The sequence below is a fragment of the Accipiter gentilis genome, chromosome 20 (genome assembly GCF_929443795.1).
Source record: "Accipiter gentilis chromosome 20, bAccGen1.1, whole genome shotgun sequence".
Taxonomy (NCBI): Eukaryota; Metazoa; Chordata; class Aves; order Accipitriformes; family Accipitridae; genus Astur; species Astur gentilis.
In genome coordinates this window covers 24,583,785-24,607,502 of record NC_064899.1, presented here as the reverse complement: position 1 = coordinate 24,607,502, position 23,718 = coordinate 24,583,785, and the positions used below count along the sequence as shown (strand labels likewise).

The 23,718-nt window shown below is 47.7% G+C and overlaps 1 protein-coding gene across 4 annotated transcripts in view; it reads right to left on the bottom strand.

Moving 5' to 3' along the window:
- Nucleotides 1–23,718, bottom strand: part of NFATC1 (nuclear factor of activated T cells 1) — a 114,976-nt gene that overhangs the window by 75,723 nt on the left and 15,535 nt on the right. For all 4 annotated transcript variants that reach the window (XM_049824043.1, XM_049824045.1, XM_049824046.1 and 1 more), the window contains exon 3: nucleotides 19,653–19,812. In XM_049824043.1, coding sequence (XP_049680000.1) covers nucleotides 19,653–19,812 — 160 coding nt within the window. The remainder of the gene's footprint in view (nucleotides 1–19,652; nucleotides 19,813–23,718) is intronic.

The window sequence follows — 23,718 nt, the reverse complement described above, 5'->3', positions numbered from 1 at the left end:
ACCCTGTAGAAGCACTGGAAGACACAAGCTGTTGCATCATGGGTTTCAACAGGCAGGGGGAAAAGTTGGTCTTGCAGGCAATGACTGTCATGTGAAGCAAAGGCACCGAGGGCGAGGTCAGGAGACCCGGGCATCTATTCTTGTGTGCACTGCAAAGATCCTGCCCGACCTTCGCCTGGGCAGCCACTGAACCGCCCTGCCTCCCTGCCCCTGGGCTGAAAACGCCCGGGGACGTGCAGCTGAAGGCTCAGGGAGCCAGCAACCTACGGCTCTGGGGGAAAAAAAAAAAGACCTGAAAAGACTGCCCTCCTCATCACAAAATTCCCCCCCACCTATTCCGCCCCGTTTTGGCTCCGAATTCCTTTGCTAGGGGAGGCTCGAAGAAAAAACACATCTCAGGTGCCCTGAGGCAGGGGATTGTAGAGACTCTCCACTCAGCCTTCTCTCCAAAACCAAAGGGCTTAACACCAAGTGCCAAAGAATCACAGAATGGTTTGGGTTGGAAGGGACCTGAAAGATCATCTAGTTCCAACCCCCTGCCATGGGCAGGGACACCTTCCACCAGCCCAGGTTGCTCCAAGCCCCATCCAACCTGGCCTTGGACACTGCCAGGGATGGGGCAGCCACAACCTCTCTGGGCAACCTGCTCCCGCGCCTCACCACCCTCACAGGGAAGAACTTCTTCTTGCATCTAATCTAAACCCACCCATGGGAGATGGCTTATTGACTAAGCAGGACTCAAACCACCCCAGACTTCTCTGCTCAAGAAGGAAGCCGGGCATCCCTCCTGTAGATCCGGGGGTGCACCGGGCACCCCAAGGCAGCGGAAGGGAACCAGCGCTTGAAAGCGGGCTCTGGGCAAGGGCCAGCGGCCCCCAGCTGAGAGACGCAGGACCCCGCGGGGCGAGGACCAGCCCTGGCAGTGCCGATTCGGCACCAATAAACCACCGCGGCGCTCGCCTCACTGCGGGCTCTCGCGGCATCCCTGCCTCTTTCCTGCTGTTTCTCTCCACCTTCAGCATCACGCTCTGCAGGCGTACGTGTTTCAGGCACTGCTGTACCACCCGTGTGCCCTTCGTGTTTTTTTAGGTCTCTGGCCCAGAAGGACGCAGGCTGCTGCAGCCCACAGCGTGCCTAGGACAGAGAGAGGCACATCATCCTGACCAGGTACCTCTTCCCTTTGCCAGCAAGCAGGCATGCAATAGCGGGTGCCAGTTTTTGGATGAGGTGCAAAGCTCAGCTCCAGACCACTTGTCAGTGTGGATTCAAAATAGAGGTGCTAAACTTGGGCCACTCGGATGCTCCTGTATATTCTGTTCTCTGGCGAGAACACGAGCCAAAAAAAGAGGAACGTCTCATTCAAAACAGCAGCGCAGACAGACTTCAGAATAAGAAAAAAAAAGAAAATAAAATACCTCCTTAGGAGCTGAGGCGACCCTCTGGCTGTGATAGCTTCTGCTGAATTTTATCTGACACAGTTAACCAAACAAAGTGTATCATTTATGCCCTGTGTGACTTAACATACATGCCACTACCCCCTAGCCCTTCACTTAACTTCAAATAAAAATGTAACAGGAATTCCTACAGTTTTTTCTGCTACTTTCAAGATTTATTTTTCCTTTCTAAAACTAATTTTCCTTGGATTCACTCAAACTCTGTTTTAAGATCCAAATGTAGTCAGAGCTGGTCCACAAATACAAATAAGATGGCTTGCTCCTGCAAAGGGCTAAGCCTGGGCAGTGGGTGAGAGCTGGACAGGAGAAGGAGTGAATGGAAAACAGCAGGAGTGTGTTTTATGTGGCACTTTCTAGTGCTGCCACTTGGACTTTAATTCAACAGTGCAGCAAAAGAACAGCTGTTCACATCATGATGAATAAAGATCTATATAAAACTTCCAGCTGCAAATACGCTGTGAGGAATTATTAATCTTAATGCAATAGAGATGCTGCACACTCAGTCACTGGCTCACAAGTAATTTCGGTCTCTATCCAGGGAAAAACAGCCTTCGTGGCTGCTGGCTCTCAGCACAGCCATGAAACCTCCTTGTCTAAACAGCCGCAAGACGCTGCTCCCTATTTCTAGGAAGGATTTTACTCCTCAAAAATACACACACACCTAGAAACCAACCCAAGTCACACTCCTCCTACAACTTTTAGACTGAGAAGAGGGATGCCCATCAGGAAAGGGGTTACTAACAGGACGAAATTTGTAGGTCCTGGGCACTTTATTCACTGGAACACCAGGCAATCGTTACTGCTGTCACACCATCTTCTACCAGGAGACCACAGAGATGTCCTTCCCCAAATCCTTGTCCCCTCATCACGCTCCCTAGCCCCGCTTCCAGGCGACCGGAGGCAGCCAGCCCTCTCCGCGCCCCGGCCCGTCTCTACGACGGCAGCCATGGGAGCTTCCAAAACCTCCTCGTTGGACCAGGCCAAGGAGAGTCGTTCCCCCCCGCAGAGGGACGGAGGTGGCCCCCACGCCAGGCAGCCTGCTTCGAGGAGGAAATTTCCTCTTTGTAAACAGCCCTGTGCTTCCCCGAGAGGCTCTGCCACCAGCCCTCAGGCGGGAGGACAACCTTCCCCTCAGCCAGCTTGTCCTGCAGCATGGCCGCCACGTGCGGCCTGCGGGGGCTCCCCGTCCTCGCGGCCTGCGGGCGGTTGCGTCTGGGTGGGATCCTCAGCACCACGAAGCCGAAGCGCGGGCAGCTTTCAAATCACAATTAAGTAAAAGCACGCTGACAACAAGAGCGAAGGGCTCTGGAAACAGCGGATTAAAAATCCGGGTCTGGGGGGGGAAGTCCAAGGCAGCAGTGCCCTCCCTGAACCTACCCAACCGCTCGGTCTACGCGGTTTCCACTCAAACAATGGCCCTCGGCATCGTTCACAGCTTTCCGTTTGGACAGTCGCACCCGTGGCCACGTAAGAGTTAAAAAATAAAACAAAAAAACCCAAAAATCACAGGAGCACCGTGACAGGAATTTATTACATATTCTTAGGCAAATACCCCGGGCAAGCTCATACTCGCGAAGCTGCCTTTTGTCATGACGCTGACGCATCGCTCGCATCCCGCGAGCTCCCATTCACGGGCGAGAGCGCAGGCTGGCCCGGCATCCTGCGGCGCGCGTCAGGTGCCGTCGGCACAAGCGGGACGGACGATGCCCATCCCAGCCATGGCACCGTGCCACTGCCGATAGCCATCGGCAACTTCTCCCAACCCAGGACAACCGCCCCCCCCCGCGCCTCGAATGCCGCGTTATCGCTCGGTGGCTCGCTGGCAGTAACTGCGTGACTTTGAATAGGACAAGAGGAAACGGCCTCAAGTTGAGGCAAGGGAGATTTAGGTTAGATATTTGGGAAAATTTTTTTACTGAGAGGGTTGTCAAACATTGGAATGGGCTGCCCAGGGAAGCGGTTGAGTCACCATCCCTGGCGGTATTCAAAAAGCAAGTGGACGGGGTACTTCAGGACATGGTTTAGTGGGCATGGTTGATGGTTGGACTCAATGATCTCGAAGGTCTTTTCCAACCTAAATGATTCTGTGATTCTATTCTGTGAATTCCCACCCCTGCAAATTCGTGGGGTGCCCAGCTACCCCCGGGGGTTCTCTGCTTAAGGGTCCATGCTTTTGAGGTGCTTTTCCTGCACATCAAGATGAACACTGGCTCCCACTGGACAGAGGCAACACAGTTCCAAGCAAAATACCTCTAGGGTTCACAGACACCAGTGAGACAGTATTAGACCAGAAATGGTTGCTTTCCCCCTAAATTTTAACTCCTATCCAAATGACATTTATTTAAACTGCTGCTGAAGACAGAAAGCTGGGGCTATGTTTAAAGGCTTTATCTCTGTAAATATTTGGAGAGCTATAAATACTGAGCCATATTCATAATATGAATACTGGACTTACTGTTCTGTTGCCATGAAAATTACTATAAATACGCTTCCAATTCTTAATTTCTCTGATTTGCCAAGAACTCCTTTAAAAAGACAAAAAAATTCTTATGTAAGACATCTTTCTATTTAATTAGCCATCGGAGTCAAAGGCCACAGCGCAGAGCAGGAACTGAAAACTCAATGATAGAGGCAGACAAAGCACGTAGTGCGCTAGCACGCTATATAGCTGTATGTCCCAAGTGGGACTTATTATAATCAGACAGTCCATGAGTCAAGCCCTGACTGCTTTCTGTGTTTGGGGAAAGGAGGGAGTGGGAAGGGAGCCTGTCTGAAGGTCTGAAATAAACCTCCTCACTTCTTCTGCAAGTCACATGAATACCAACAGCTTCCAAATTTCACAGTACCTCTGTCCATTTTATTATTTTTTTTTAACGTAGAAGTGAATTAAAAGAAGGAAAGCATTTCAAGGCATTTTATAAAAGCACAGAGCAAGGATGGCTTTGTGGCTGAAGGAGCAGCGAGCTGGGCATAGGGTGATCGAGTTCCCATCTCCAGCTCTGCCAGATAGTTTTTGCTTCATCACAGATACATGACTCGATTAGAGCAGAGAAAATTTCATAACAAGTTTTTACATATTTCCAGCCTGCTCTATGTTTAATCAATTTGTGCTTCAGCCTTCTTATAAAATAAAAGCCAGTAACTCTGCCATGTGGCCGGGTAACCCCTTCTTCACTACAGAAAAATGCAGCACTTCCCAGCCCTCTGTTTCCAATCCTTGTGCGATTTACACCCACGTTCCTTGGGGAATACAGCAGATTAATGCAACCCCCTTGCTTTTCGGAGTCAGAAAAGTGCTGTCTGCACGTGTGCGTTCCTCAAGATAGGTTCCGCTTCCGTTGTTTCAACCCCCAAAAAGTGCTGTCATCACATGCACGAGATTCATAAGCATGCTATTTGTGACTCCTGTCTCAGAGCAGAAAAGGGCAGTGTGTTTTGCCAGGTCACTACACACTTCTGGTCCTACTCTCCTTCCACGAGCCACCTTTGATCCACCTGGTCCTACAGCTCTGATTACGCTGCAGTTTTATCTGAGAGCATGCCTTCCACGGAAAGCATCTTAATGCAGGAATAAAAATAGGTCAGGTGTATCTTATAGCTTGGCTTCAAAGTTTTGACCTCCAAGACAGTCTGATTAAACTGTGAAAAATCCAGAGAGACTGGATTCCACACTGTGAGTTGTTTGAGAGCAACAATGATGCCGTTGGTTGCTATCACTTGTTTTACAAAAAAAAAAAAAGGATGCAACAGACCAGACTCTGACCAACAAGCTTAACATGAGCAGCTCTGCCCAACAGGCCACAAGGGCTAAAATGAACTGAAAGGCCTGTGATCTCCAACAGCAAGTATATAAAATCAGCATGAAAGACTCTTAAATAAGCTTTCTCAACATATATGGACTATTTTCAATTGATGGTTCTAAATATTGTCATGTTGAGTAACATTATTTAGCAACAGCTGTTGCACTAGAATTTCATCCAAATACCGACAAGCTAATACCACAACCCCATTTAAAGCTAGTAAGACAGCCAAATGAGATGTTGCAAATATGAATGGCAGAACTTGCCAATAAAAGCTTTACAGAGTTGCTTATCCGCTGCTGCAAATGGATGACACCTTGCTGCAGTCGGTGCAGCAGGGTGTCAGTGCACGACTGGGACGTGAGGAGGACACTGAGGGTAACGCTTTCTCCTTCGAAGGGAGGTACGATGCGTGCTGGTGACCAGGATCTGTGGTTTTTACACCCAAAGCAAGACAGCATCTATACCGACCTGTTGACTTCAAACACCAGGCTCTGGCATGGGCCAAGACCCAAGCCAGAGATAGGAACGCCGAAGTCTTAAAAGGCACCGCTCCCCCCCACCGCGCTCAAGCCTTACTTGGGTATCCAACCCAAGAAACAAACTGCGGTCCTGGCGAACCGGTAAGAGCTTAAAGCCTGCTGGGCCCGGTTACACATAATTATACACGATGCATCAAGCCAAAAAGAAACAGGGAAAAGCCGGGTGATTCACGCCACCTACCTTTAACACATACGGGCTGGAAAACAACAGGGTCTAGTCACCTTGGCCGCCTTCACAGCCAGCAAAACGAGACATGCACTCTGAAGGTGTGACTTACCTGAGCTGCTTCAGACGTTCACACCAGCCTAAAATTAATAGCTCCCTAAGCTCTACACCGACAAGCCTTCCCCTGATTACAGAGGGAAACTAAGGCAATTAGCTCAGCTGCAGACATCTACGGTTAGCCAAATAAACCCAAAGCGTAGAGTCGCCCCTGCAACCCACCCGGGACGCGCTTCAAAGCACCGTGTCCCGCAAACCCAGGGCAGCGCCGCAAGTAAGGCGCACCGCGCTTCGCCCGATGAGACGCGGAGCAGGGCTGCCGCGAGAAGACCCCCGCAGCAGCGGCGGAGCCCGCTACGGGCACGAGGCTTCGCCCCTCACCGTCCCGCGTTTCGGGCTTTTCACGGCAGGGGTACGAGCCCATTGACCCGAACGGTGGGACTGTGCAGCCCTTTGCAATCCCAGAGGGAAAGGTCAAAGCCAGCTCCACCACAGCTTAGCTTCAGTGCTTCGGCTTCTCCACCCTGATTTTGGGGGGATGATGTACCCCGGACCTAAGAGTCAGCTGTAACACAGGGCAGGCAGCGGGTGGTTGCAGACTAATAAGCCCTCCCTCCCTCAGCGGAGAGACGCAGCGAGGAGCAACGCATTCGCCTGCAAAGACCGCAGCAACCCCCCGCTCCCCGGTCCCAGCAGCGCTCCCGACCTCAGCTCTGGAGCACACGGGAAATTCTGGAGCAGCGTCAGGTACATTTTGGGTGGCCTTGCTGTTGCTGTTGTTTCAAAACTGGAGTGTGTGTTAAAATCGTAATAAAAATACAATCCCGAGCGCTATTCCTGCTATATTCATTTTTATCTGAATTCAAACATGTCTTACGTACCTTTCTAATACAAAAAGGGAAAACAGAATTCACTAATAATCGGAGATACAGGGGGTTAAAGGCCAAATTTCATCATATTTTTCTTTATTTACGTTATTTTCCTTGAGACTGGAGCAACAGAAGAATGCTTTTACTCATCAGACAATTTTCCTAAAAACATCTGCTATTACAGCCAGGCTTCTAGGTTAACGCTGGCCTGCAATTAGAGCAACTACTCCTGCAAAATCTATTTGGGCTGAGAGTTTCAGGGGCTTCGTTTACACTAGGAAAACTGCAGAGGAATAGCCCAGCGCTAACATTGCCCCTGCATCGTCTTGCTCTTTGCAAAACCTCTCCGACCTGCCTCCATTTCAGCTAGGGCTCTTGCAGCCAGCAGTGGGGCTATGTCAGTTCACATATTTTAAGGTTTTCCTCACAACCGGGAGGGATTAGAAAATGAGGCTTTGATGTGTTCAGGACATGTGCTTGAGATTACTTGTGTACCTAGATGCTAGCACATGTGTCTGCAAGTTGCGGTCTAAATTTGTTTGTCCCTGGCAGCTCATGTTTGCAACTATGGGTGGAGTTCGTGTAAAATTCTGTAACTGTCTGCCATTTTGTAGTCAATAATACTCTATAACCTACATTCAGTAACAATATTTGAGTCTATATTGAGGAATATTGTATTACTGCAGAATAAGAGCTACGACACATAAGGCCCACATAATGAAAACAACATCATTGCAAGAGAAGTCGTTGAAAATTAATCTGAAAGCCATTTGGAAAATCATTGCAGGATTATTAAGGATTATTGATGAATAAATGCCACCTCTATTTTTTTTTTTTTTTTAAAGCTGCACATGCCAAGCCATTTTATGAATTCCTGCATATATTGGGAGAGGTTTACATATTTTATGTAGCTTTTTTTAATTCTGAGATGACAAGCACTAAATACATCTGCTGCATTGTGTTTCCACCAGACCAAATGCTCTTCGTAGCACAGGAGGTGTTAAAAAACCTTAATACAGAGTTCTGCAAAGCGCAGCAGGATTTTTTCGATTTTCGCCTTTTTTTCAACAAGTGTTACCTTCTGTGGACTTCTCCAAGACGAAAAACCAAACTGACCCATACCAGTTACACTTCTTCAGCCCTTCACAACTTTCAGACGTGCTATTCCTCTTCAAGTCAATGAGAGTTTTATGGCTAAATCTAACCCTGCATGCTTTGCCAATTTTCTCGGGTGTTTTTCTCCTAGAAATGCAGGCACTTAGCACACATATAGCAGTGAGACCGTATTAAAAGCCACAGCAGGTGGAAAATAATACAGCCCAGGGAAGTTTTTGGTTTTGACTCTCCTCACAATCAAAGCTATGCACAAAGCACAATGAGGCACAGTAAATAAAGACATTTCACACAGACAAGCACGAAAATCTTCCAAAACAAAGAAAATTAAATTATCTTTCAACTAAAGAACACACTGCAGTGAAAGACTAAATGAGCGATTCTAATTAAAACCATGCTGCGAATCTCCTACTTTCCACCCCGAAAAAAATCAGCCAGTGTTTATGCATGTACAGCCACCCTCTAAAACCAGTCAAGCAGCTTTCCGGCCAAACAACGCAAGACGCAGCATCTCAGAACTACAAAACACATTGAAATTATTTCCATAGCGATCATAACAACAACGTGCCGGGCCAAGATCTGCAGGGAACGAAGGGGAGGGATGGCGGCGGGAGCTCGGCCCCCCACCGCCGGCCCCGGTGCTGCCCGCCGTGCCAGGCACGCCGCCGGCAGCACCCACGCAGCGCCCGTTCCCCTCGCCCCGCGGTCGCATCCAGCGCCCCGCCGGCGCGCGCCAACCCGCTCGCCAGCGCTGGCTTTTGGCAACGGTCGGTCTCTCCTCCGAAACGGGCGCTTCGCGTTCCCTCCTCCGCCCCGCTCGAGCTTCTTGATCCCGACATGTCGCGACCGGCTCGGGGGGTCTCTCTCCTTGCGGCTCTAAACCAAGCGTCGGCCTCGGGTGCAGAAGACCGAAGAGGGGGATGAAAACTCGGGGCTGACCCTTTGCGCCTGAGCTTCACGCATGGCTCGGCTCCGAGCAGCTCTCCAGCAACGAAACGTGATCTCCCTTCCGACCCGCTCCCTTCACGCTATTTATCTATTTGCACAGCCACGATACGCTGCGGGCTTCCCGAACGCTAGCCGCTGCCCTTTCACGGGCAGAGAGCCGAGGGGATGGGAACGCGCAGCTTACTACGTACGGCAAGTATGGGCATCCGCGTCCTGCGCGGAACACGCATGGTACGCCGATACTGCTATTTTGATGCAGGCACAGGAATCAGCTAAATATAGCAGACTTCGGTGACCGGTCTAAATTACAGACTGAAATGACATGAAGAAAGGTGCAGTTTGCCCAAAGACAAAGGAAAGTAACGAGAAGATTTTGGACGGCGATGGGAAGCTTGGCTCTAGCATCATTATGCCTGACTTGCTGCCAAGACACCCAGTAAAAGCTTCAGAAACACAGGGACTTCACGCCCATTAGATGTGGGCAGGCATAACGGTGGCAGAAGAAGAAGAAGAAGATGCAATCATCCTAAAGGATCCCAAAACCAAAGGGACTGAAGGCAGAGGAAAAGGAGGTTCCAGTTAATAGCATTCACCTGAAGACCATCAGAAGGAAGCAGCAACACACGGGGAACCTGCAACCGATGCCCAAAGTGCACCAGATTTTTAAGAGAGAAAACCTAATGGATCTCCTGAGAAGCAGCAAAGAGGTCTGCAAGAACCGAGCAGAGATGCTGCAACTTGCTCCCCTTTCTCATGCTATTTTCGGGCAGTTGGCAGCCCCACACGCTCACACGTGACACCCAATCTCTTGTAACACCCACCCGTGCAAGGCAGTGAAAGTGTCTTAATCCAGATTTTGCAGCTGAGTAACCTGAGCGGCAATAAGTGACACAATTAATTGCCAGTTGATCAATGTATCCTTTCTTGGTAGAAGACTTAAGCACTTGTTCAACATTTACGCCCAGTTTATGAAAATTTAAGGATGTACTTAAGTGCTCTGTTGCGCTGTAATAGAAAGATCACTTTGCTCAATCTCTTTTACATTTTTTCCCTTACATTACACAGAACTGGACCAGCAATGTTTTTACAGAAATAGGATTGCGAGTGGCAAGGGAGGAGCTCCCTTCCCGGTGAGGACGATGGGTTTTCGCCAGGATTCACGTTTGGTAGTAACACCGTATTATCAGCACCCCAAGGAGCCAAACTCATCGAGGGGGACTTCAGCATCTGTAACTGAAGTGCCAAGGAACTCCCCAAAACGTACCCACGCTGTGCCTGCAAGTGTTGTTTACTGCTCTGAACAGGGCTGCATTTGAAACCTAGGCAGTAGACTTTTAAATCCTAATGTACATAGTGTCTGCATGCAAACCAAAAGCAGGAGTTCCTCCGCTTTATTGGGTACTGAAACATTAAAAACAGGTGTTTAAAAACTGTATTACAAATCTGTCTGCAACCTGTATTATTTTTACCATGTGCAAGTAAATTGATCACTAGCGTGTTTCAACTGTTTCAGTGAAAATATGCAACTCCTGCTAAATTATTTCTTAAACATGTGGAGGGAGGAGAAAGTTTATTTGATTTCCCTGCACTGACAGCATGCAACGTATTTTACTTATGTGTATGTATATAGCAGATGCTGAAATGGATCATCTCCCTTTCATGGCACGCATCAAAGAAGATCTCGAGCTATTCTTCACTAGGAAAGAAATGATAAACCCCTGCTCATAATGAAAGCTGCAACGTTACTTCGAGAGACCAACTGAGTAATTTGACACCATATTTTCCACTGATTCAGCCTGTTAGTTGGAACGATGACTGATTAAAATGGAAAATCTATATTATAACCACATATACTGACATTCCAGATTACAAGGTATGTTACGGATGTGATTTTTTTACTCTTCTTACACATAAAAATTAGAAAGTATAAAACCAGAAATTATTCCAATGGCGTTACATTGGTGTGAAAGTGATCTGAAATACTGGCCCCCAGTGTATCTTCATACAGAATGCACACAATATAATTTTCATGATATATATGTTTTATGTAATTCGGAGTACCAAGAGAAAAAAAAAATCGTTTGCCCTGAGATATTACTTTTAGGAATAGAGGACAGATGTCTAGTTGCCAAAGCAGACTTGTAAAAAATTAATCACCTGCCTCATGCAGGTTAGCAGTATTTGGCAGGTAAGTTAGCTCAGCTCATAATGAAGCATCTGGCTTTTGGTAAAGCTGCATTTTAATTTCAACCGTGTTTCATTTCAGCTTTTGGGCACGTGTCAATATGCAGTAATCTGACAAGTCTAGAGCAGATTTGCTGATTGGTAACTTTGGTGTAGGTCTTCTCAGCTGCAACCAAAACTAAGTCAAGTAACAACTGTGGTTCACGCCCAGACCACAGCCTCACGTATCATCTGAATCTCCCTGTAAAGCCATTTTAAACCCAGTCCTCAGCATCTTACCTCTTACTTTCTCAAAAACAGCTAAACTAAGGGTCAGCAAACTCCTAAGCACGCGCTTGAACTAAACAGGCTAAGCTGATTGACTTCAGGAGCTGCTTTGAACGTGGTTTGGTGTTGGGGTTTTTTTTTTGCAGCTGAAGTCTGGTAATTTGAGGCAAGCAAAAGGTCTACCCATGTTGTATTTTTCTTTAGAAAAGCAGGCACCCATTTGTAGCAATACTGGTAGCCTCTTTTGGCTAACCAAAAGCACCTGCAGCTCCTTCTCAGATGCTGGGAGGGCAGAAGAGCTGCTGAAGCTCAGAGAGGTCTGCAAACCTGCGGCCTTCTGATTCTGTGCCTCTCATCACTTCTAGGTGTTCCCCACAAATTTACTGGGAAAAAACCCCCCACTGCCACCACCACCAATTGTCCTTGTGAGAGAGCAACCACTATGCAGATGCAGGGGCCATTTTTTAACATGAATAGCTCAGGCATTCGAATAATGTTCCCAAAAGACAAAGATCTATTAGAGCATGAATTAAGCAATTGCCAATTTTTGTTTTTACATTACGACCATTTTTTAAGCTTTCAAATGTGCCAAAACCCTCAGGAATCTCACTGGCTGTTGTTTTTCTCTTCTTGTATCACTTAAGCTGAACCATTTCTTTCTAATACTTTTTAAAAAAAGAAATACAAGAGCAAACAGATCACACTACGGGCTCTTGAGCTCTAGCAGATCTTTACAGAGAGTAAAAAGGAAGGAACCGGGAACATTTAGCTTTGTAAGCACATTTGCAGCAGCCTCACTAGCAGCACCACAAACGCCTTTGCGGGGCTGCTGCAGCTCGTGCAGGTATTTTCCTAACACACCGCTGCAAAGAAATCACCTATTTCAACTCCTGATTATATTAATTTTTTTGTTTCCATCTTCTCTGAACACCACCCACTGACAGATACTCCCCAGGCCCACAGACACACTTGCACTTTAGTTATGTAGAAAAAACAAAGCAAGGGGGATTTTTCTTATCTTGCTTGAGACCTGACCGCTTGCAGTAAAGGGGAATGACAACTTCTAGAAAGAAAATTTGGAGACAGAGCAAGAGACATGGTGTCTGCGACTTTTAGCAGGAGTGATGCTGTATTAAGCAGGGGGCAAAAGGGGTGGAAAGGACAAAAAAAAGCATAGCACTCAAACAGTCAAGGATGAGTCCTGATTCCTCCCTGGAGAGCCGTGATACACGTTTTTGAGGTACGCTTCCAAAATAAGGATGAATAGCCCTTTCAGGTGACGTGCAGAAAAAACTCTGTCCACACTGCAAACAATTCACTGACTGAAAGGATGCAGCGCGAGACCTGAGGACAAAGTAAATGAAGAGTAAAAGAAAGCCTACTACATTTATGTTCCGTCTTTCTTGGTCTTGCAGAGACTTCGGTCCCGTTGTTTCTAGACACTCGGGGTGCGCGCGCTGCTGGTCACCAAAACCAGCCCGACAAGGGACGCAGAAAGGATGGCTCCGTGAGCAGCGGTGGAGATAACGATGATTCCTCTGCTTCCTTCCCAGGTCTAACCAAGAAGGTCTTTGCCTTATCAACCACCACCAGCAGACAGCTAGAAGATACCCCACGCAGCGAGAGCAATGCCACCAACTCCCTTGTCACAAAGGACGAGGCAGAAGAGAAACAGGGAGAGGCCAAGGAAAAGGAAAGCCGGGAGCTGATATCGTTCGTCATCCCCTTTCCCGAGGGAATGGAGACAGCAACGGTGGAGGAGCACGAACACTTTCCAGACCCTCCTCCTTCAAGGCCACCACTAACTTCTGCTATCCCGGCAGCCAGCGAGTCCAAACTGAAGACAAACCTAGGATGTTGGGCTAAATCCTCCGGGCTGGAAAGCCAGATTGAATATCTCGGCATCCTAACAGCCGGGATATGTACAGTGGCGTCCGTCAGGCCGAGCGTGGGCGAGGTATCATTTTTAAAGGAGAGCAGAGCGCATCCCAGGAGCGTTGGCTGGTGGAAATTTCGTTTTTCTTTTGGAAAGTGCTGTTGCACCGAACAGCAGAGGCCTGTCCCCAGGACTGCTCGTAAATCAGAGCTGAAGTTGCATTCTCGGGGTCATGAAATCTTCACCGGCTGACAGCAGCACACTTTCCAGAACGGCTCCCTTCTGGACTTGGCCCTTCTCAGGGAGGCCGTAAGCTACTTATACGGCTGCGGCTGTGGACCTACCCCGTGGGACCAACTTCATCTGAAATACCAAAAAAAGAGAAACTCCCCCATTCCCAAAATATGATCTTCTAACGATGAAAAACCGCGATAAAAAGCTTTCAATGGGCTTTCTTCCATTTGTTGGATTTATAGAAGCAATAGCAGCCTTAAAACACCTGCCAAATCATTCTACTTTTCAGTTTTGATTATCTGTCTGCTAGTTTGAGGTTAGCTTTAACTATACAGATGCAAGAAGTGAGAAAGCCATTCAGCTTAGATTTATTCTTAAGAAGTACCGGCTGTCTAAAACAAGGCTATAAAGTGTAGGCTCCCTGTCTGGTTTGTTGTATGGTTGCGTGGCTTTGTGCTATTAATTGCAACCTGGCTAACAGGTGCTTGCCAATGTCTTTATATCCTCACCATAAGAAAGGATTATATTTCCATCTGGATAAAAGGGTGACGCTGTCTTCTGAAAAGAATTTAAGAGCAGCACAGAGAGGAAGTCCACCGCCGCATGACAAGTTGAATCACTGCTTGCTAACAAGAATATGCCCTCTTCTCTGCCCTGACAGACCCAGAGAAGGAAGGGGAAAGCAGCTAACACCATTTTTTCCACATCCACTCCTCATGGTCAGGTGTCAGATGGCCATGAGCTGGACCCACCAGGGACTGTTTTCCTTCCAATTCCCTTGACTCACCCAGCAATGGTGGCAGCCGTGTTGTTTAAAACAAACTCGCAGCACTGGGGGACCCCCACCAAGAAAAGCACTTACGCATGCGCTGCAGGTGTGTGAGAAGTCCCATACTATGTACTTAAAAATTAACCATGGGCTCACGCTTGCCATGCAGCATCAGAGCGTTGCTGCGAAGGACCTGCCCCGCTGCCTGGAAGAGCCTTCCTCTCAGCTTCCTTATCCCTTCATCTCCCTCCTGTCATCAATGGTGAACACCTCTTTCCAGTCTTTTCCTTTAGCTCTTCATGCCTCTTTTCTTCCCATCTCGCCTTCTGTGTAGCTGCACAACCCTATTACCTCACGCCGTTAACTATTTGTGAAGCCGGGTGCGTGAGAAGTGCTGTCCGAGACTCTGATGTTAAAAAACCAAGCCCCAACCTGAATGCATTTGCAGCTCCCTGGACCGCCTGCTACCCCCTGAAGTTACAGCGGTTTGATCGACAAGGCTTTCACTTCCCCGAGGGGTTTGCAAAAGGTATTCATAGCTCTTGGATCGGGAAGATGAAAGGCCTCTGACAGATACCTGTGGTGGCCAGCACCTGGACCCGGGCTACTTGAGCTCGTTATCCAAAAGCAACAAAACCAACTGATCCATGCAAAACAAACGCTAACACGCTCCGCGTGTTACCAGGGTGCACAAATAGCTCAGAGGTGTCTTGGTGCCTAATTATGGTGGCGTACAAAAATACCGAGGCGGCAATTGCTTTAGAGAAGAGTTTGACACTTGTTAGTCAGAAGGGGATTTAAAAATCCCAACATATGCCTCAAGGCCTTTGAAAATCAGACCCAAAGTGCCTACTTGAGATCTTGTCGAGAAGCGACACAGCCAACTCCTGTGAGCAAGTCTCCTGGCACAGACAACACTGTGACTATGGAAATCAGCAGACAAATCATTGTTTTGCCTTTAAAATGAGGGAGTTCAGACTATTCATCTGTTCACAGGCTCAGGTGAAATTCTGTACTGGAGCGCCCAAGCCATACACAACCTCCATCATCTCACTGCAAAGCGATACAGTGAAAAGCAAGGCAGCATTCACTGTATCATCAATATTAACTTAATTTTCCAAGAGGAAAACAAATTCCGGCTAGTACCGGTTACCTAGATAAAAAAGGAAAACCCCTCCAACTCCTTTTCTTCCCTTTTCTTAACCGATTTATCTACCTCACGTCAAGAGTGATGTTGAAGAAAATTCCTGGCATATTTTGTGTCAAAAAACTGAATAATAGTCATGACTTTTGAAAGTGCTTACTAGGCTATTCTGTGCATGTGAATATTTTCTTTCACCATTTGGTCCAGTCTTCTATGGGAGTACATCACACACTTTAATTAAACATTCTTGAGTATTTGGATTTTATCTCACAGATACACCGCACCCTGCTTGTAAAAATTCCATTGCAGGCAGCCAAAGTGCTTGACTTATTCCAAAGATGAGTTATTAATTAGAATATCTATAGACCATATATATATATAATCTGGTGCCATCCCTCCCCAGGGCGCCCAAACTTTTATCTGCCAGATTACTTACCTGCAGCTGAAACAGAGCCATCTCTGGCTGGAATGTAACCCCCATCTTGTGCAACTCCTCACCACCACTCTCAAAATGAAGAAAGGGAGACAGGTCCAAATGGAGGACGTTTTTAAGATGTTCTGGATGTAAACCCCTTGAATTAAGTTCACCTCACTTAAAATATGGCTGTAGCTAGCTAACTCTGTGGGTTTCCTAAAGTCCCTATTCACTTCATCTTGCTTCATTCAGAGAAATCCTCACCCGAGTCGTGAACTCCTGCAAAAGCGGAGGTGCCAGCAGGATGCTCACGGGCGTGATTTCGCTCCCCAAAGTGGTCCCAGGTTTCACCCTCACCTGGCACGGCGTGCAGCTCCCTAACACGCGATGCCAGCTGCGGCACCGGCACCATTCTGACTCAGAGGGGGGAGTACCCCGCTCTGAAATCACCGAAGGCGACGACAACTTGCAAAATACTTCCCTGAGCCAAGGGGTGAAAGCCGGTGCCAGCCATGAGCTCACCGGCACCACTCCCCGGCACCCCTCACTTGCCAATCTTCTGCAGCATTTTTAGCTTGCTTAGGTGCGCCGGCTCATCCCACTCTCAAAACGTTTAGCAATCGAGAACAGCGATAGCTCGGGGCTGCCACGGCAGCCAAACACCCGAACAGGCAAAGGCGAAATGTGAGAGAGAGGAATATTGCGTTACCGGGCTCATTAGCCTGGTGCAACTTGAAGCACTCAAAACCGTATTGTTCCTAAGTGCAGAAGGGAGGGTGCAGCCATCCCACAGAAGGAAATCCATAGGAAATCCTGCTGGCATGAAATACACCTAGGAGACAGACCGCAGGAGCCTCCAATGAGCAAGCCCCACGCAGGTGATGGAGAGATGATAAGGAGCAAGTGGCACCTTCCAGCACCGGGTCGGGGCAAGACCCTGCCGCCGCGGGCAGCTGCCAGCACCCACCAGGGTCGCCCCTTCCACGGGTCAGCACAAACCCCGCTGGCAGCCTGCCATGGTCAGCACTGCCTGCCTTTTCCCAGGCTCAGGTTTGGGAGAGGAGAGGAATCTCACGCACCGGCGGGCGCTCAGCATGCTGGCCGGTCCCCGCGCAAAGCTCTTCAGCTTTACACGTGGTCCTCTCCAGCTCCAGAGAAAAGTCACCAGTCTGGAGGAGCCACTAGAGCCGAGGAAAAATTTGGTTTCCAACCCTGGACTTCATATCGCACGCACGAGAGACTCCTGCCCTACTACACCACCACCCTCCTCGTCCAGCACGCTCGTCTCAGAAACCTTTGATTCTCCAGACCTTCCACCTCCTACGAGAAGAGATGGAGCATCAGCAAGGAAGCTAATGTTGCCTGGAAAAAAAAGATAAACATGCTCTGGCTGCAGAGAAAGCAACCTCCCGGCAATTTTGCTGAGGAACCGTGCCATGAGCAGCGGATGCTTTTTGGATTTACTTCTCCTCTGCCTTAGTGTGCCCTGCAGATATGTGGAGGTATTAGCATGAGAAAATCTCCTGGATTGGGAAGCAGGATGCCCACAAAAGGGTAGTGCAAGAGGTCAGAGCAGTTTTATGAGGGGTTTCCCTGAGTCAACACAACTGAAAACTCTTGGGAAATATTAGAGGGGAAAAGCTTGATTCAAAACTCTCACCTGAAGACACTCAGGTACTGTTTGAGCTTACGTCTGGGTGTGAACTTTGAAGCTTGGGTTCCTTTCTGTATAAGACAGTGGACTGAATCAAATCTAACTCAAAACACCTGCTGTATCTGGAAATACGCTGATTCAGAGATGCCTTTTACAGCTTTTGTCACTCACTGATTTATCAGAAGTTACTTCGTAGATTTCCTCCTCCTCCTCCTTTCATTTATTTATAAGTACTTTTGTTTTTTAAAATACTCCTTTATTTGTAAGTACTTACTATTTCTCTTATAAAATGTATTTATAAGTACTTTCTTTCTTTTTGGAAGTACTTTTCATCCATCCATCCAACCCTGGTCTAAGTCAGAAGCCTTTGAGTCTTTCCTCCAACAGGTAACTCTGGCCAGGATGGCAATGTCAGCATGGAGAAGCTTTCTCTGGCCCTCTTTATGTTTCTGTTCTTTTTGGAGAAAAGGATGTTCGGGTTGTAATAAAACGACTGAAAAATACATTAATCCTTATTAAACCGGTAGAGCCAATTGACAGGGTTAGGACTGGCTGCTTCCTCCCCTCTCCTTTCGTGCCCTTCCGCAGTTTCCTCTCCTCTCCTCTTTTCTGACACTTGTTTGTGTTTGGAAGCGGCACGCTCACTCCCAACAGACCGGGACAGGGGACGAGAGGGGAAATGTCTGGACGCATTTAGTCCAATTAAATGTTGGCATCACATTCAGTCTTTCTAAAAAGCACGTAGGAAACTTTAAACGCCAGGCTGGCTGCTGCGAATCGATGCCTCCCCATTTACATTTCCTTGCATCGGCCACAAACAGAGTAGGTATTAATTGTCATCAAGCGTGTCTGCCACAAAGCCCTCTTTAGTATCACTCACAAACGTTCTGCTAAAACCTTTCGTCTTTCAGCAGATGACTTCCATAATCCCATGTCACTGATGAGTTTTGGCAGAGCTCAAGAGCGAACTGCGTTTGCTGCTGACAACTCCCCTCACTTTCCTTTTTCAGCTGCCGCAGCAGCACGCTAATTCCGCAGCGGCATTCCCTGCCCAGCGTCGTCTCGGGCTTGCGTCGTTCCTTCGAACGACGTGTTTGCTAACAGGGCTTTACGGCAAATAAACAAACGCGCGCGAGCCCTGCACGTGTGGTCCGTACATCATCTTGAGCCGCCCCGGTCTTCCGACAAGCTGCTGCTCCTACACGAATTGCTGTGGCATAAACCCAAACCGCCCGAGCGCGGCAGCGGTGCCTGCCTCCCTCCCGCAGCCGGTGCCCTGACACCCGTGGGTCCCACGGCACCCCGGTGCTGATAAAACCTGGGCTCTGCCGCACAGGGGGTCACAACCCCGACAGAAGGCACTGGAAGTTTAACTTCTGGGTGAGAAAGAAGCAGCTGAGGAGGGACAGGCACAGCTGGCTCTCTCCCGCTACTTTTTCTTTTTTTCGTTTTAAACTGCTAAATCTGGTTCTTCCCACTCCTGAGAAGAGTCCTTTAAAAATGAATGAGGCTAGTCATATAAATGAATTAAGGGTCAGTTTACAGTGTTATTGAATTAAATGCTTTATGTACAGTAACTGAAGAGTTCGGCAGAATTCATGAAACTAGATTCAGACCTCAGATGCTTTCCAGAGCGGCTGGAAGGGTTTAAGGAACTAAACACAAGAAACTCAAAAAGCCTCGCTTTGCTCAGCATTCACTGCAGCATCCAAACCAGCAACATACTTCCACATTACTGCTACAGCTCTGCCCTCCAACATGTGTTCACAGCTCTGATTAGATCCAACCGCAAGTTAAGGACTAAATGTACTGAGGCACGTCCCCAGCTGATTTCAGTATAAACTGCATGTCTGGAATCTGACTGCACAGATAGGTCCACGGTCACCGCCTGCCAGCTGAACACTTGCTAAGTCGGACACGGACAGAGCAGCAACCGCTTGTGCCATATCCACGTTGCTAAGAGCAAGCGGATGCTCTTGCCTTGTTTTTAACAAAGGCTCGGTCCGTCCAGTTTAAAATATGTTCTAAGGTGCGCTCACGCACAGTAATCCTTGAGGACAGGGAGAATCTCCCGTCACTTTTCGGTTTTGGAGAGGAAAGGGTGCTCACCGCAGAGCGCCCAGATAAACAACCTGTGCTGCTCGTAACACGTTTTGGTACCTGCACAATAGGGTGGCCCCCCGCAGATGCCTTCACAGCCCCTCGACTGCCTTCCGTCTCGTAATGAGCTCGGTGGTGGGATTTCGGCTGCACTTCAATACGCAGTTCATAAGGTCCTGAGTGAGATGGCAGCTGCCAATCAAGGGCTGGCAGGGATGGGCTATAATGGAAAGGAAAACGTATTAAAAATTAACGTCAAGTACACTATCACAAACCACAAGCATCCAGCACTATTACTTTAGAGACCGTGTTTCGCAGTTCATCCTTCACCATCTTACATTTAAAATTTCATCAATATGGATAATGCTGTGACATAAGTAATTCAAAAGGTAATGGTTATTTTATGAAGATTTATGGGTCGAGCATATCTGATGGCCCAGATGCTATCCGATTTGTAAACAAAATGGGAAAATGTTAAGACACAGCTTACAAATATCCTAATATATTGATTCTTGAACCAAAAGGGGAAAGGTAGGCAGAAAGACGCAGAGGAATTGAAGGAAAAGGATTTCTGCTGTGAAAGTGAATGCCAAACCAGCTCCGGAGGAGTTCTGCATTTAATGAATCTAATGGATTTCAACAAATCTACTCAGTTTACAGGGAGTGGGAAGAAGAAAAAAAGCCCTTTCCCGGCTTCCTTCCCAACACAAAACACGTCAGACAGCCTCAAAGAGAAGCCGATCCCTTTCTGGTTCATGCACTGCAAGGGAGCAAGCTCTGAAGTCAGAACTCGCTTACAAATCCTGCTAACGATGACGCGCAAGCCCAAAGAAAATCCAGCTCATTCTTCCGGCCCCGTATTAACTCTGCAATTAACTAAAATATTAAGGACTCATTACCATCACGCAAGCAAACAGGCCCGACAGCATGCGATGGTGGGGAAACGTCATTCTTAGAAACCCACTTCCAGTGTAAAACCACACTGAAAATAGTCAAGAGAGCTTGGCTGTAAGAAATGCCAAGTTGATGCTTTGGCTTGAAAAGAATGAAAAAGAAACAAGCACTGTAGAAACAGTAGGCCTGAGACAAATGTATTGATCTTAAAATCGAAGCAAAAAGCTTCACGATGAAAACACTGATTTTGTGTGTAGCGTATATTCCTTCCTTGGGTGAATTCTCCTCGCCAGGGTGTCCTTCAAACGCTTTTACAAGTAGTTAAACGGCGCAACCGCAACACGCTACACTGCCCTCGTACATCAAACTTTATTATCTTTCCCATCACCCTCCACAAGACGACCAGCAAGAAGAAAATCACGGTCCTCGACTCTCTGTTGTCACCACGGACCGGGGCTACCTGCCACGGCGAGAGGGCTCGTCCCGCCGCGGCATGCAGGCGAGGAAGCTGAAGGGCTAGCGAGCCCTTGTCCCGGCCGGCGAGGAGGCGGCCGCTTGGGATTTACCGGTTGCCCGCCTCGCTGCTAGAGCCCTGGTGCAAGGAAGAGTCTGAGCAGCCTGAACCACGGCTGAGATGAGCTGGCTGGGGGATGAAAGGATGCAGAAGAGCTTCCACACGGGATATTACAAGCACGTATCCAGCTGGAGACTGAATACTCCGTTTTTCCGTCCCAGCGATCCACACACTAACCCAGCGCGCTTGTGGATCCTCAGGCATTGCAGCTCTCACGTCCATCCCCCAAAGCATCCCTGCTGTCTCCCACTGCAGGACAGAGACCTTAACCATTTGCACTGGCTTTTTTTTGTTTTGTTTTGCCTTTTCTTTTTTTTTTTTTTTTAAAGAGCTTATCCAGCCCTTCATCACCAGCATATTTAACTCATATCTGCTAGCGCACATGTGCATATACACCGATGGGACTTCAGATGGTGCTAAGTTTCCCCTGCGTTATCTTTCTTCACTGCTTATGAGCTTGAGCCGCGTGATTGGAATGCCTATAGACACGCGTTACAGGGGTCAGCTGGAGCCACCAAGTCCCAGCCCTTGGTGAGGACCAGGACCATCCTGACCCCCCCAGGCACCCCCTGCTACCCCAGCATGGCTTGCTGGCGAGTCGCAGCCTCCAAACTTCCAGCTGCTCCGCTCTCCAGCCCTCGGGACATGGAGCATCCTCAAAACTAACAGAGGGGGAAGAGAAGAAAGTAGCCACACAGCTTCCAGCTGGGCCCAGATGGGAGCTCACCCAAAATAAAGATGTTGCCTCTGTGAGTGAGGGCTCCCAGCTCCCATGAACATCTGGATCCAGCAGAAGCCAGCAGGGCACTCTCCGCAGAAGCAAGACAGGGACAAATCCTGAATTTGGCTACCTCCCCCCCCAAGCACGGGAGCCCCAGCCTTGGCTAGAGGCAGGACGCTAGGTCTTCTGAGCTCCTGTGCAAGTCTTTCCCCCAAAATGGCCAGGGCCCACCTTGGGGGCGAGAAGAAGCTCTTCTGCTACTAGACACTCGTACAAAGAGCAAAGAGAGGGCAAAAAATTACAGGCCATTGTATGTAGCCGCTATTCTTTGCCTAACATGTTAGGTACACATCCTTCAGTGTGAAAAAGTCTCAAAAAAAAAAAAAAAAATTCTGGATGAACCATATTTGACTAATGATAGATGACAAAGAGCAGAGCAAAACAGCTGTCTCTCTCCTGGTGATGATCAGCACACATTTTTAAACAGATGTTTCTGGGTTTAAGGAAATTCTCACTTGATCCATCTTTTTTTTTTCTGAGGACACAACATCTATCAGATTAGAAATTTTTAACACTTAATTAAAAAGGACAACTCTGACCAGCAGCACGTAGCCCTCAAGTGAAGAGGGATTTTTTTTTTTTTTAACATACCTGGAAGTAAGTAATAGTTCCATAGCTAATTAAATCTCTTTAAAAAAACAGAGAAAAACCCCACCAAACCCCCTTTCAAATCAGCACCTGAAAATGTCAGTATAATTAAGTTGTTAAATTCATGTTCTCAAATAAAGCCTGAAAATAAAAATACAGTTTGCTGTTAGCCCACAATCTATCATCAAAATTCCAAAATACCACCTGCCCGATTATAAATTGACAATTAATGGCAGTTTTCCTGATAAAGGAAGCAGAGTGATGCATTTAACAGTGTCACAGTCTGGGGCTGTCAGAGCTATTTCCTATGTTAGGTTATCTTCATCATGCACTTAATTTCCTCCGGCTAAACGTGGTTAAAGGAAAAAGTCACCAGGCAAATGGTCTAGTGGTAAAATCAAATCTGGTTGCTGCAAATAAACCTTATCAATTTGAAAAGGCCCAAACTACCTCATCTAGCCAGCATCACGCGGAGGGGAGAACAGCCCCTCCACGGGGGTCAGGAAGAGAAATAAAAGATCTTCACGCAGTCTTCCTTCTACATCGGTGTACTTCCCTCAAGATTGAATTTTCCACCCACTGAAAACCTGTCCCATTCCTTTCTACGCCATAATAAATCTAACTGTAGTCGTCCTAAATGCTGTAATGAGGGATAGTCGTCTCAAGGCGGGTTCACAAAACCTGGTGTTAGGCTGCAGAAAACTCGCTCCATGTAACTCCGTCCTACATAAATCAGATTACAAAACAGATGAATAGTGATTTATTTTGCATACACCAGATACACAATATGATTAAATCAAAAACAGATTATCCAGCCTGGCTGACTTCTGCCTTTAGCAGAAAGCTTTATCAAGTTACCAAAAAAAAAAAAAGATACTAAGCAGCACACTGGAATATAGACAGGGGGGAAACAAAGCCAAAAACTTCGACTCAACTTTGCAAAGGTGTTTAAGCCTCATCTTCACAACTACTATGCATTTGGGAATTAAACTACCATTACAACTTTCTAAGCTACTAGATGCCCAAGGCCCCTCGAAAAAGAGATTTGCAAATATTTTTGTCCTTAACTAGGCTGCTGTGCAAAAGGTGTCAGAGTAACTGTCGGTCTCGCACGGGGACTAACCCTGCGCGTTGGCCAAATACCACAGGATGGAGTCATCCGCCCCAGAGAGCTGCCCAAGCAAGTCACTTGGAAGGAGCGTGGCTCAGACGGGGTGCCCTGCGCTACACTGATTTTTTTCCTAACAGCGAGTGCTCCTTTAGAAACAAAACCATAAACTAGACAAACC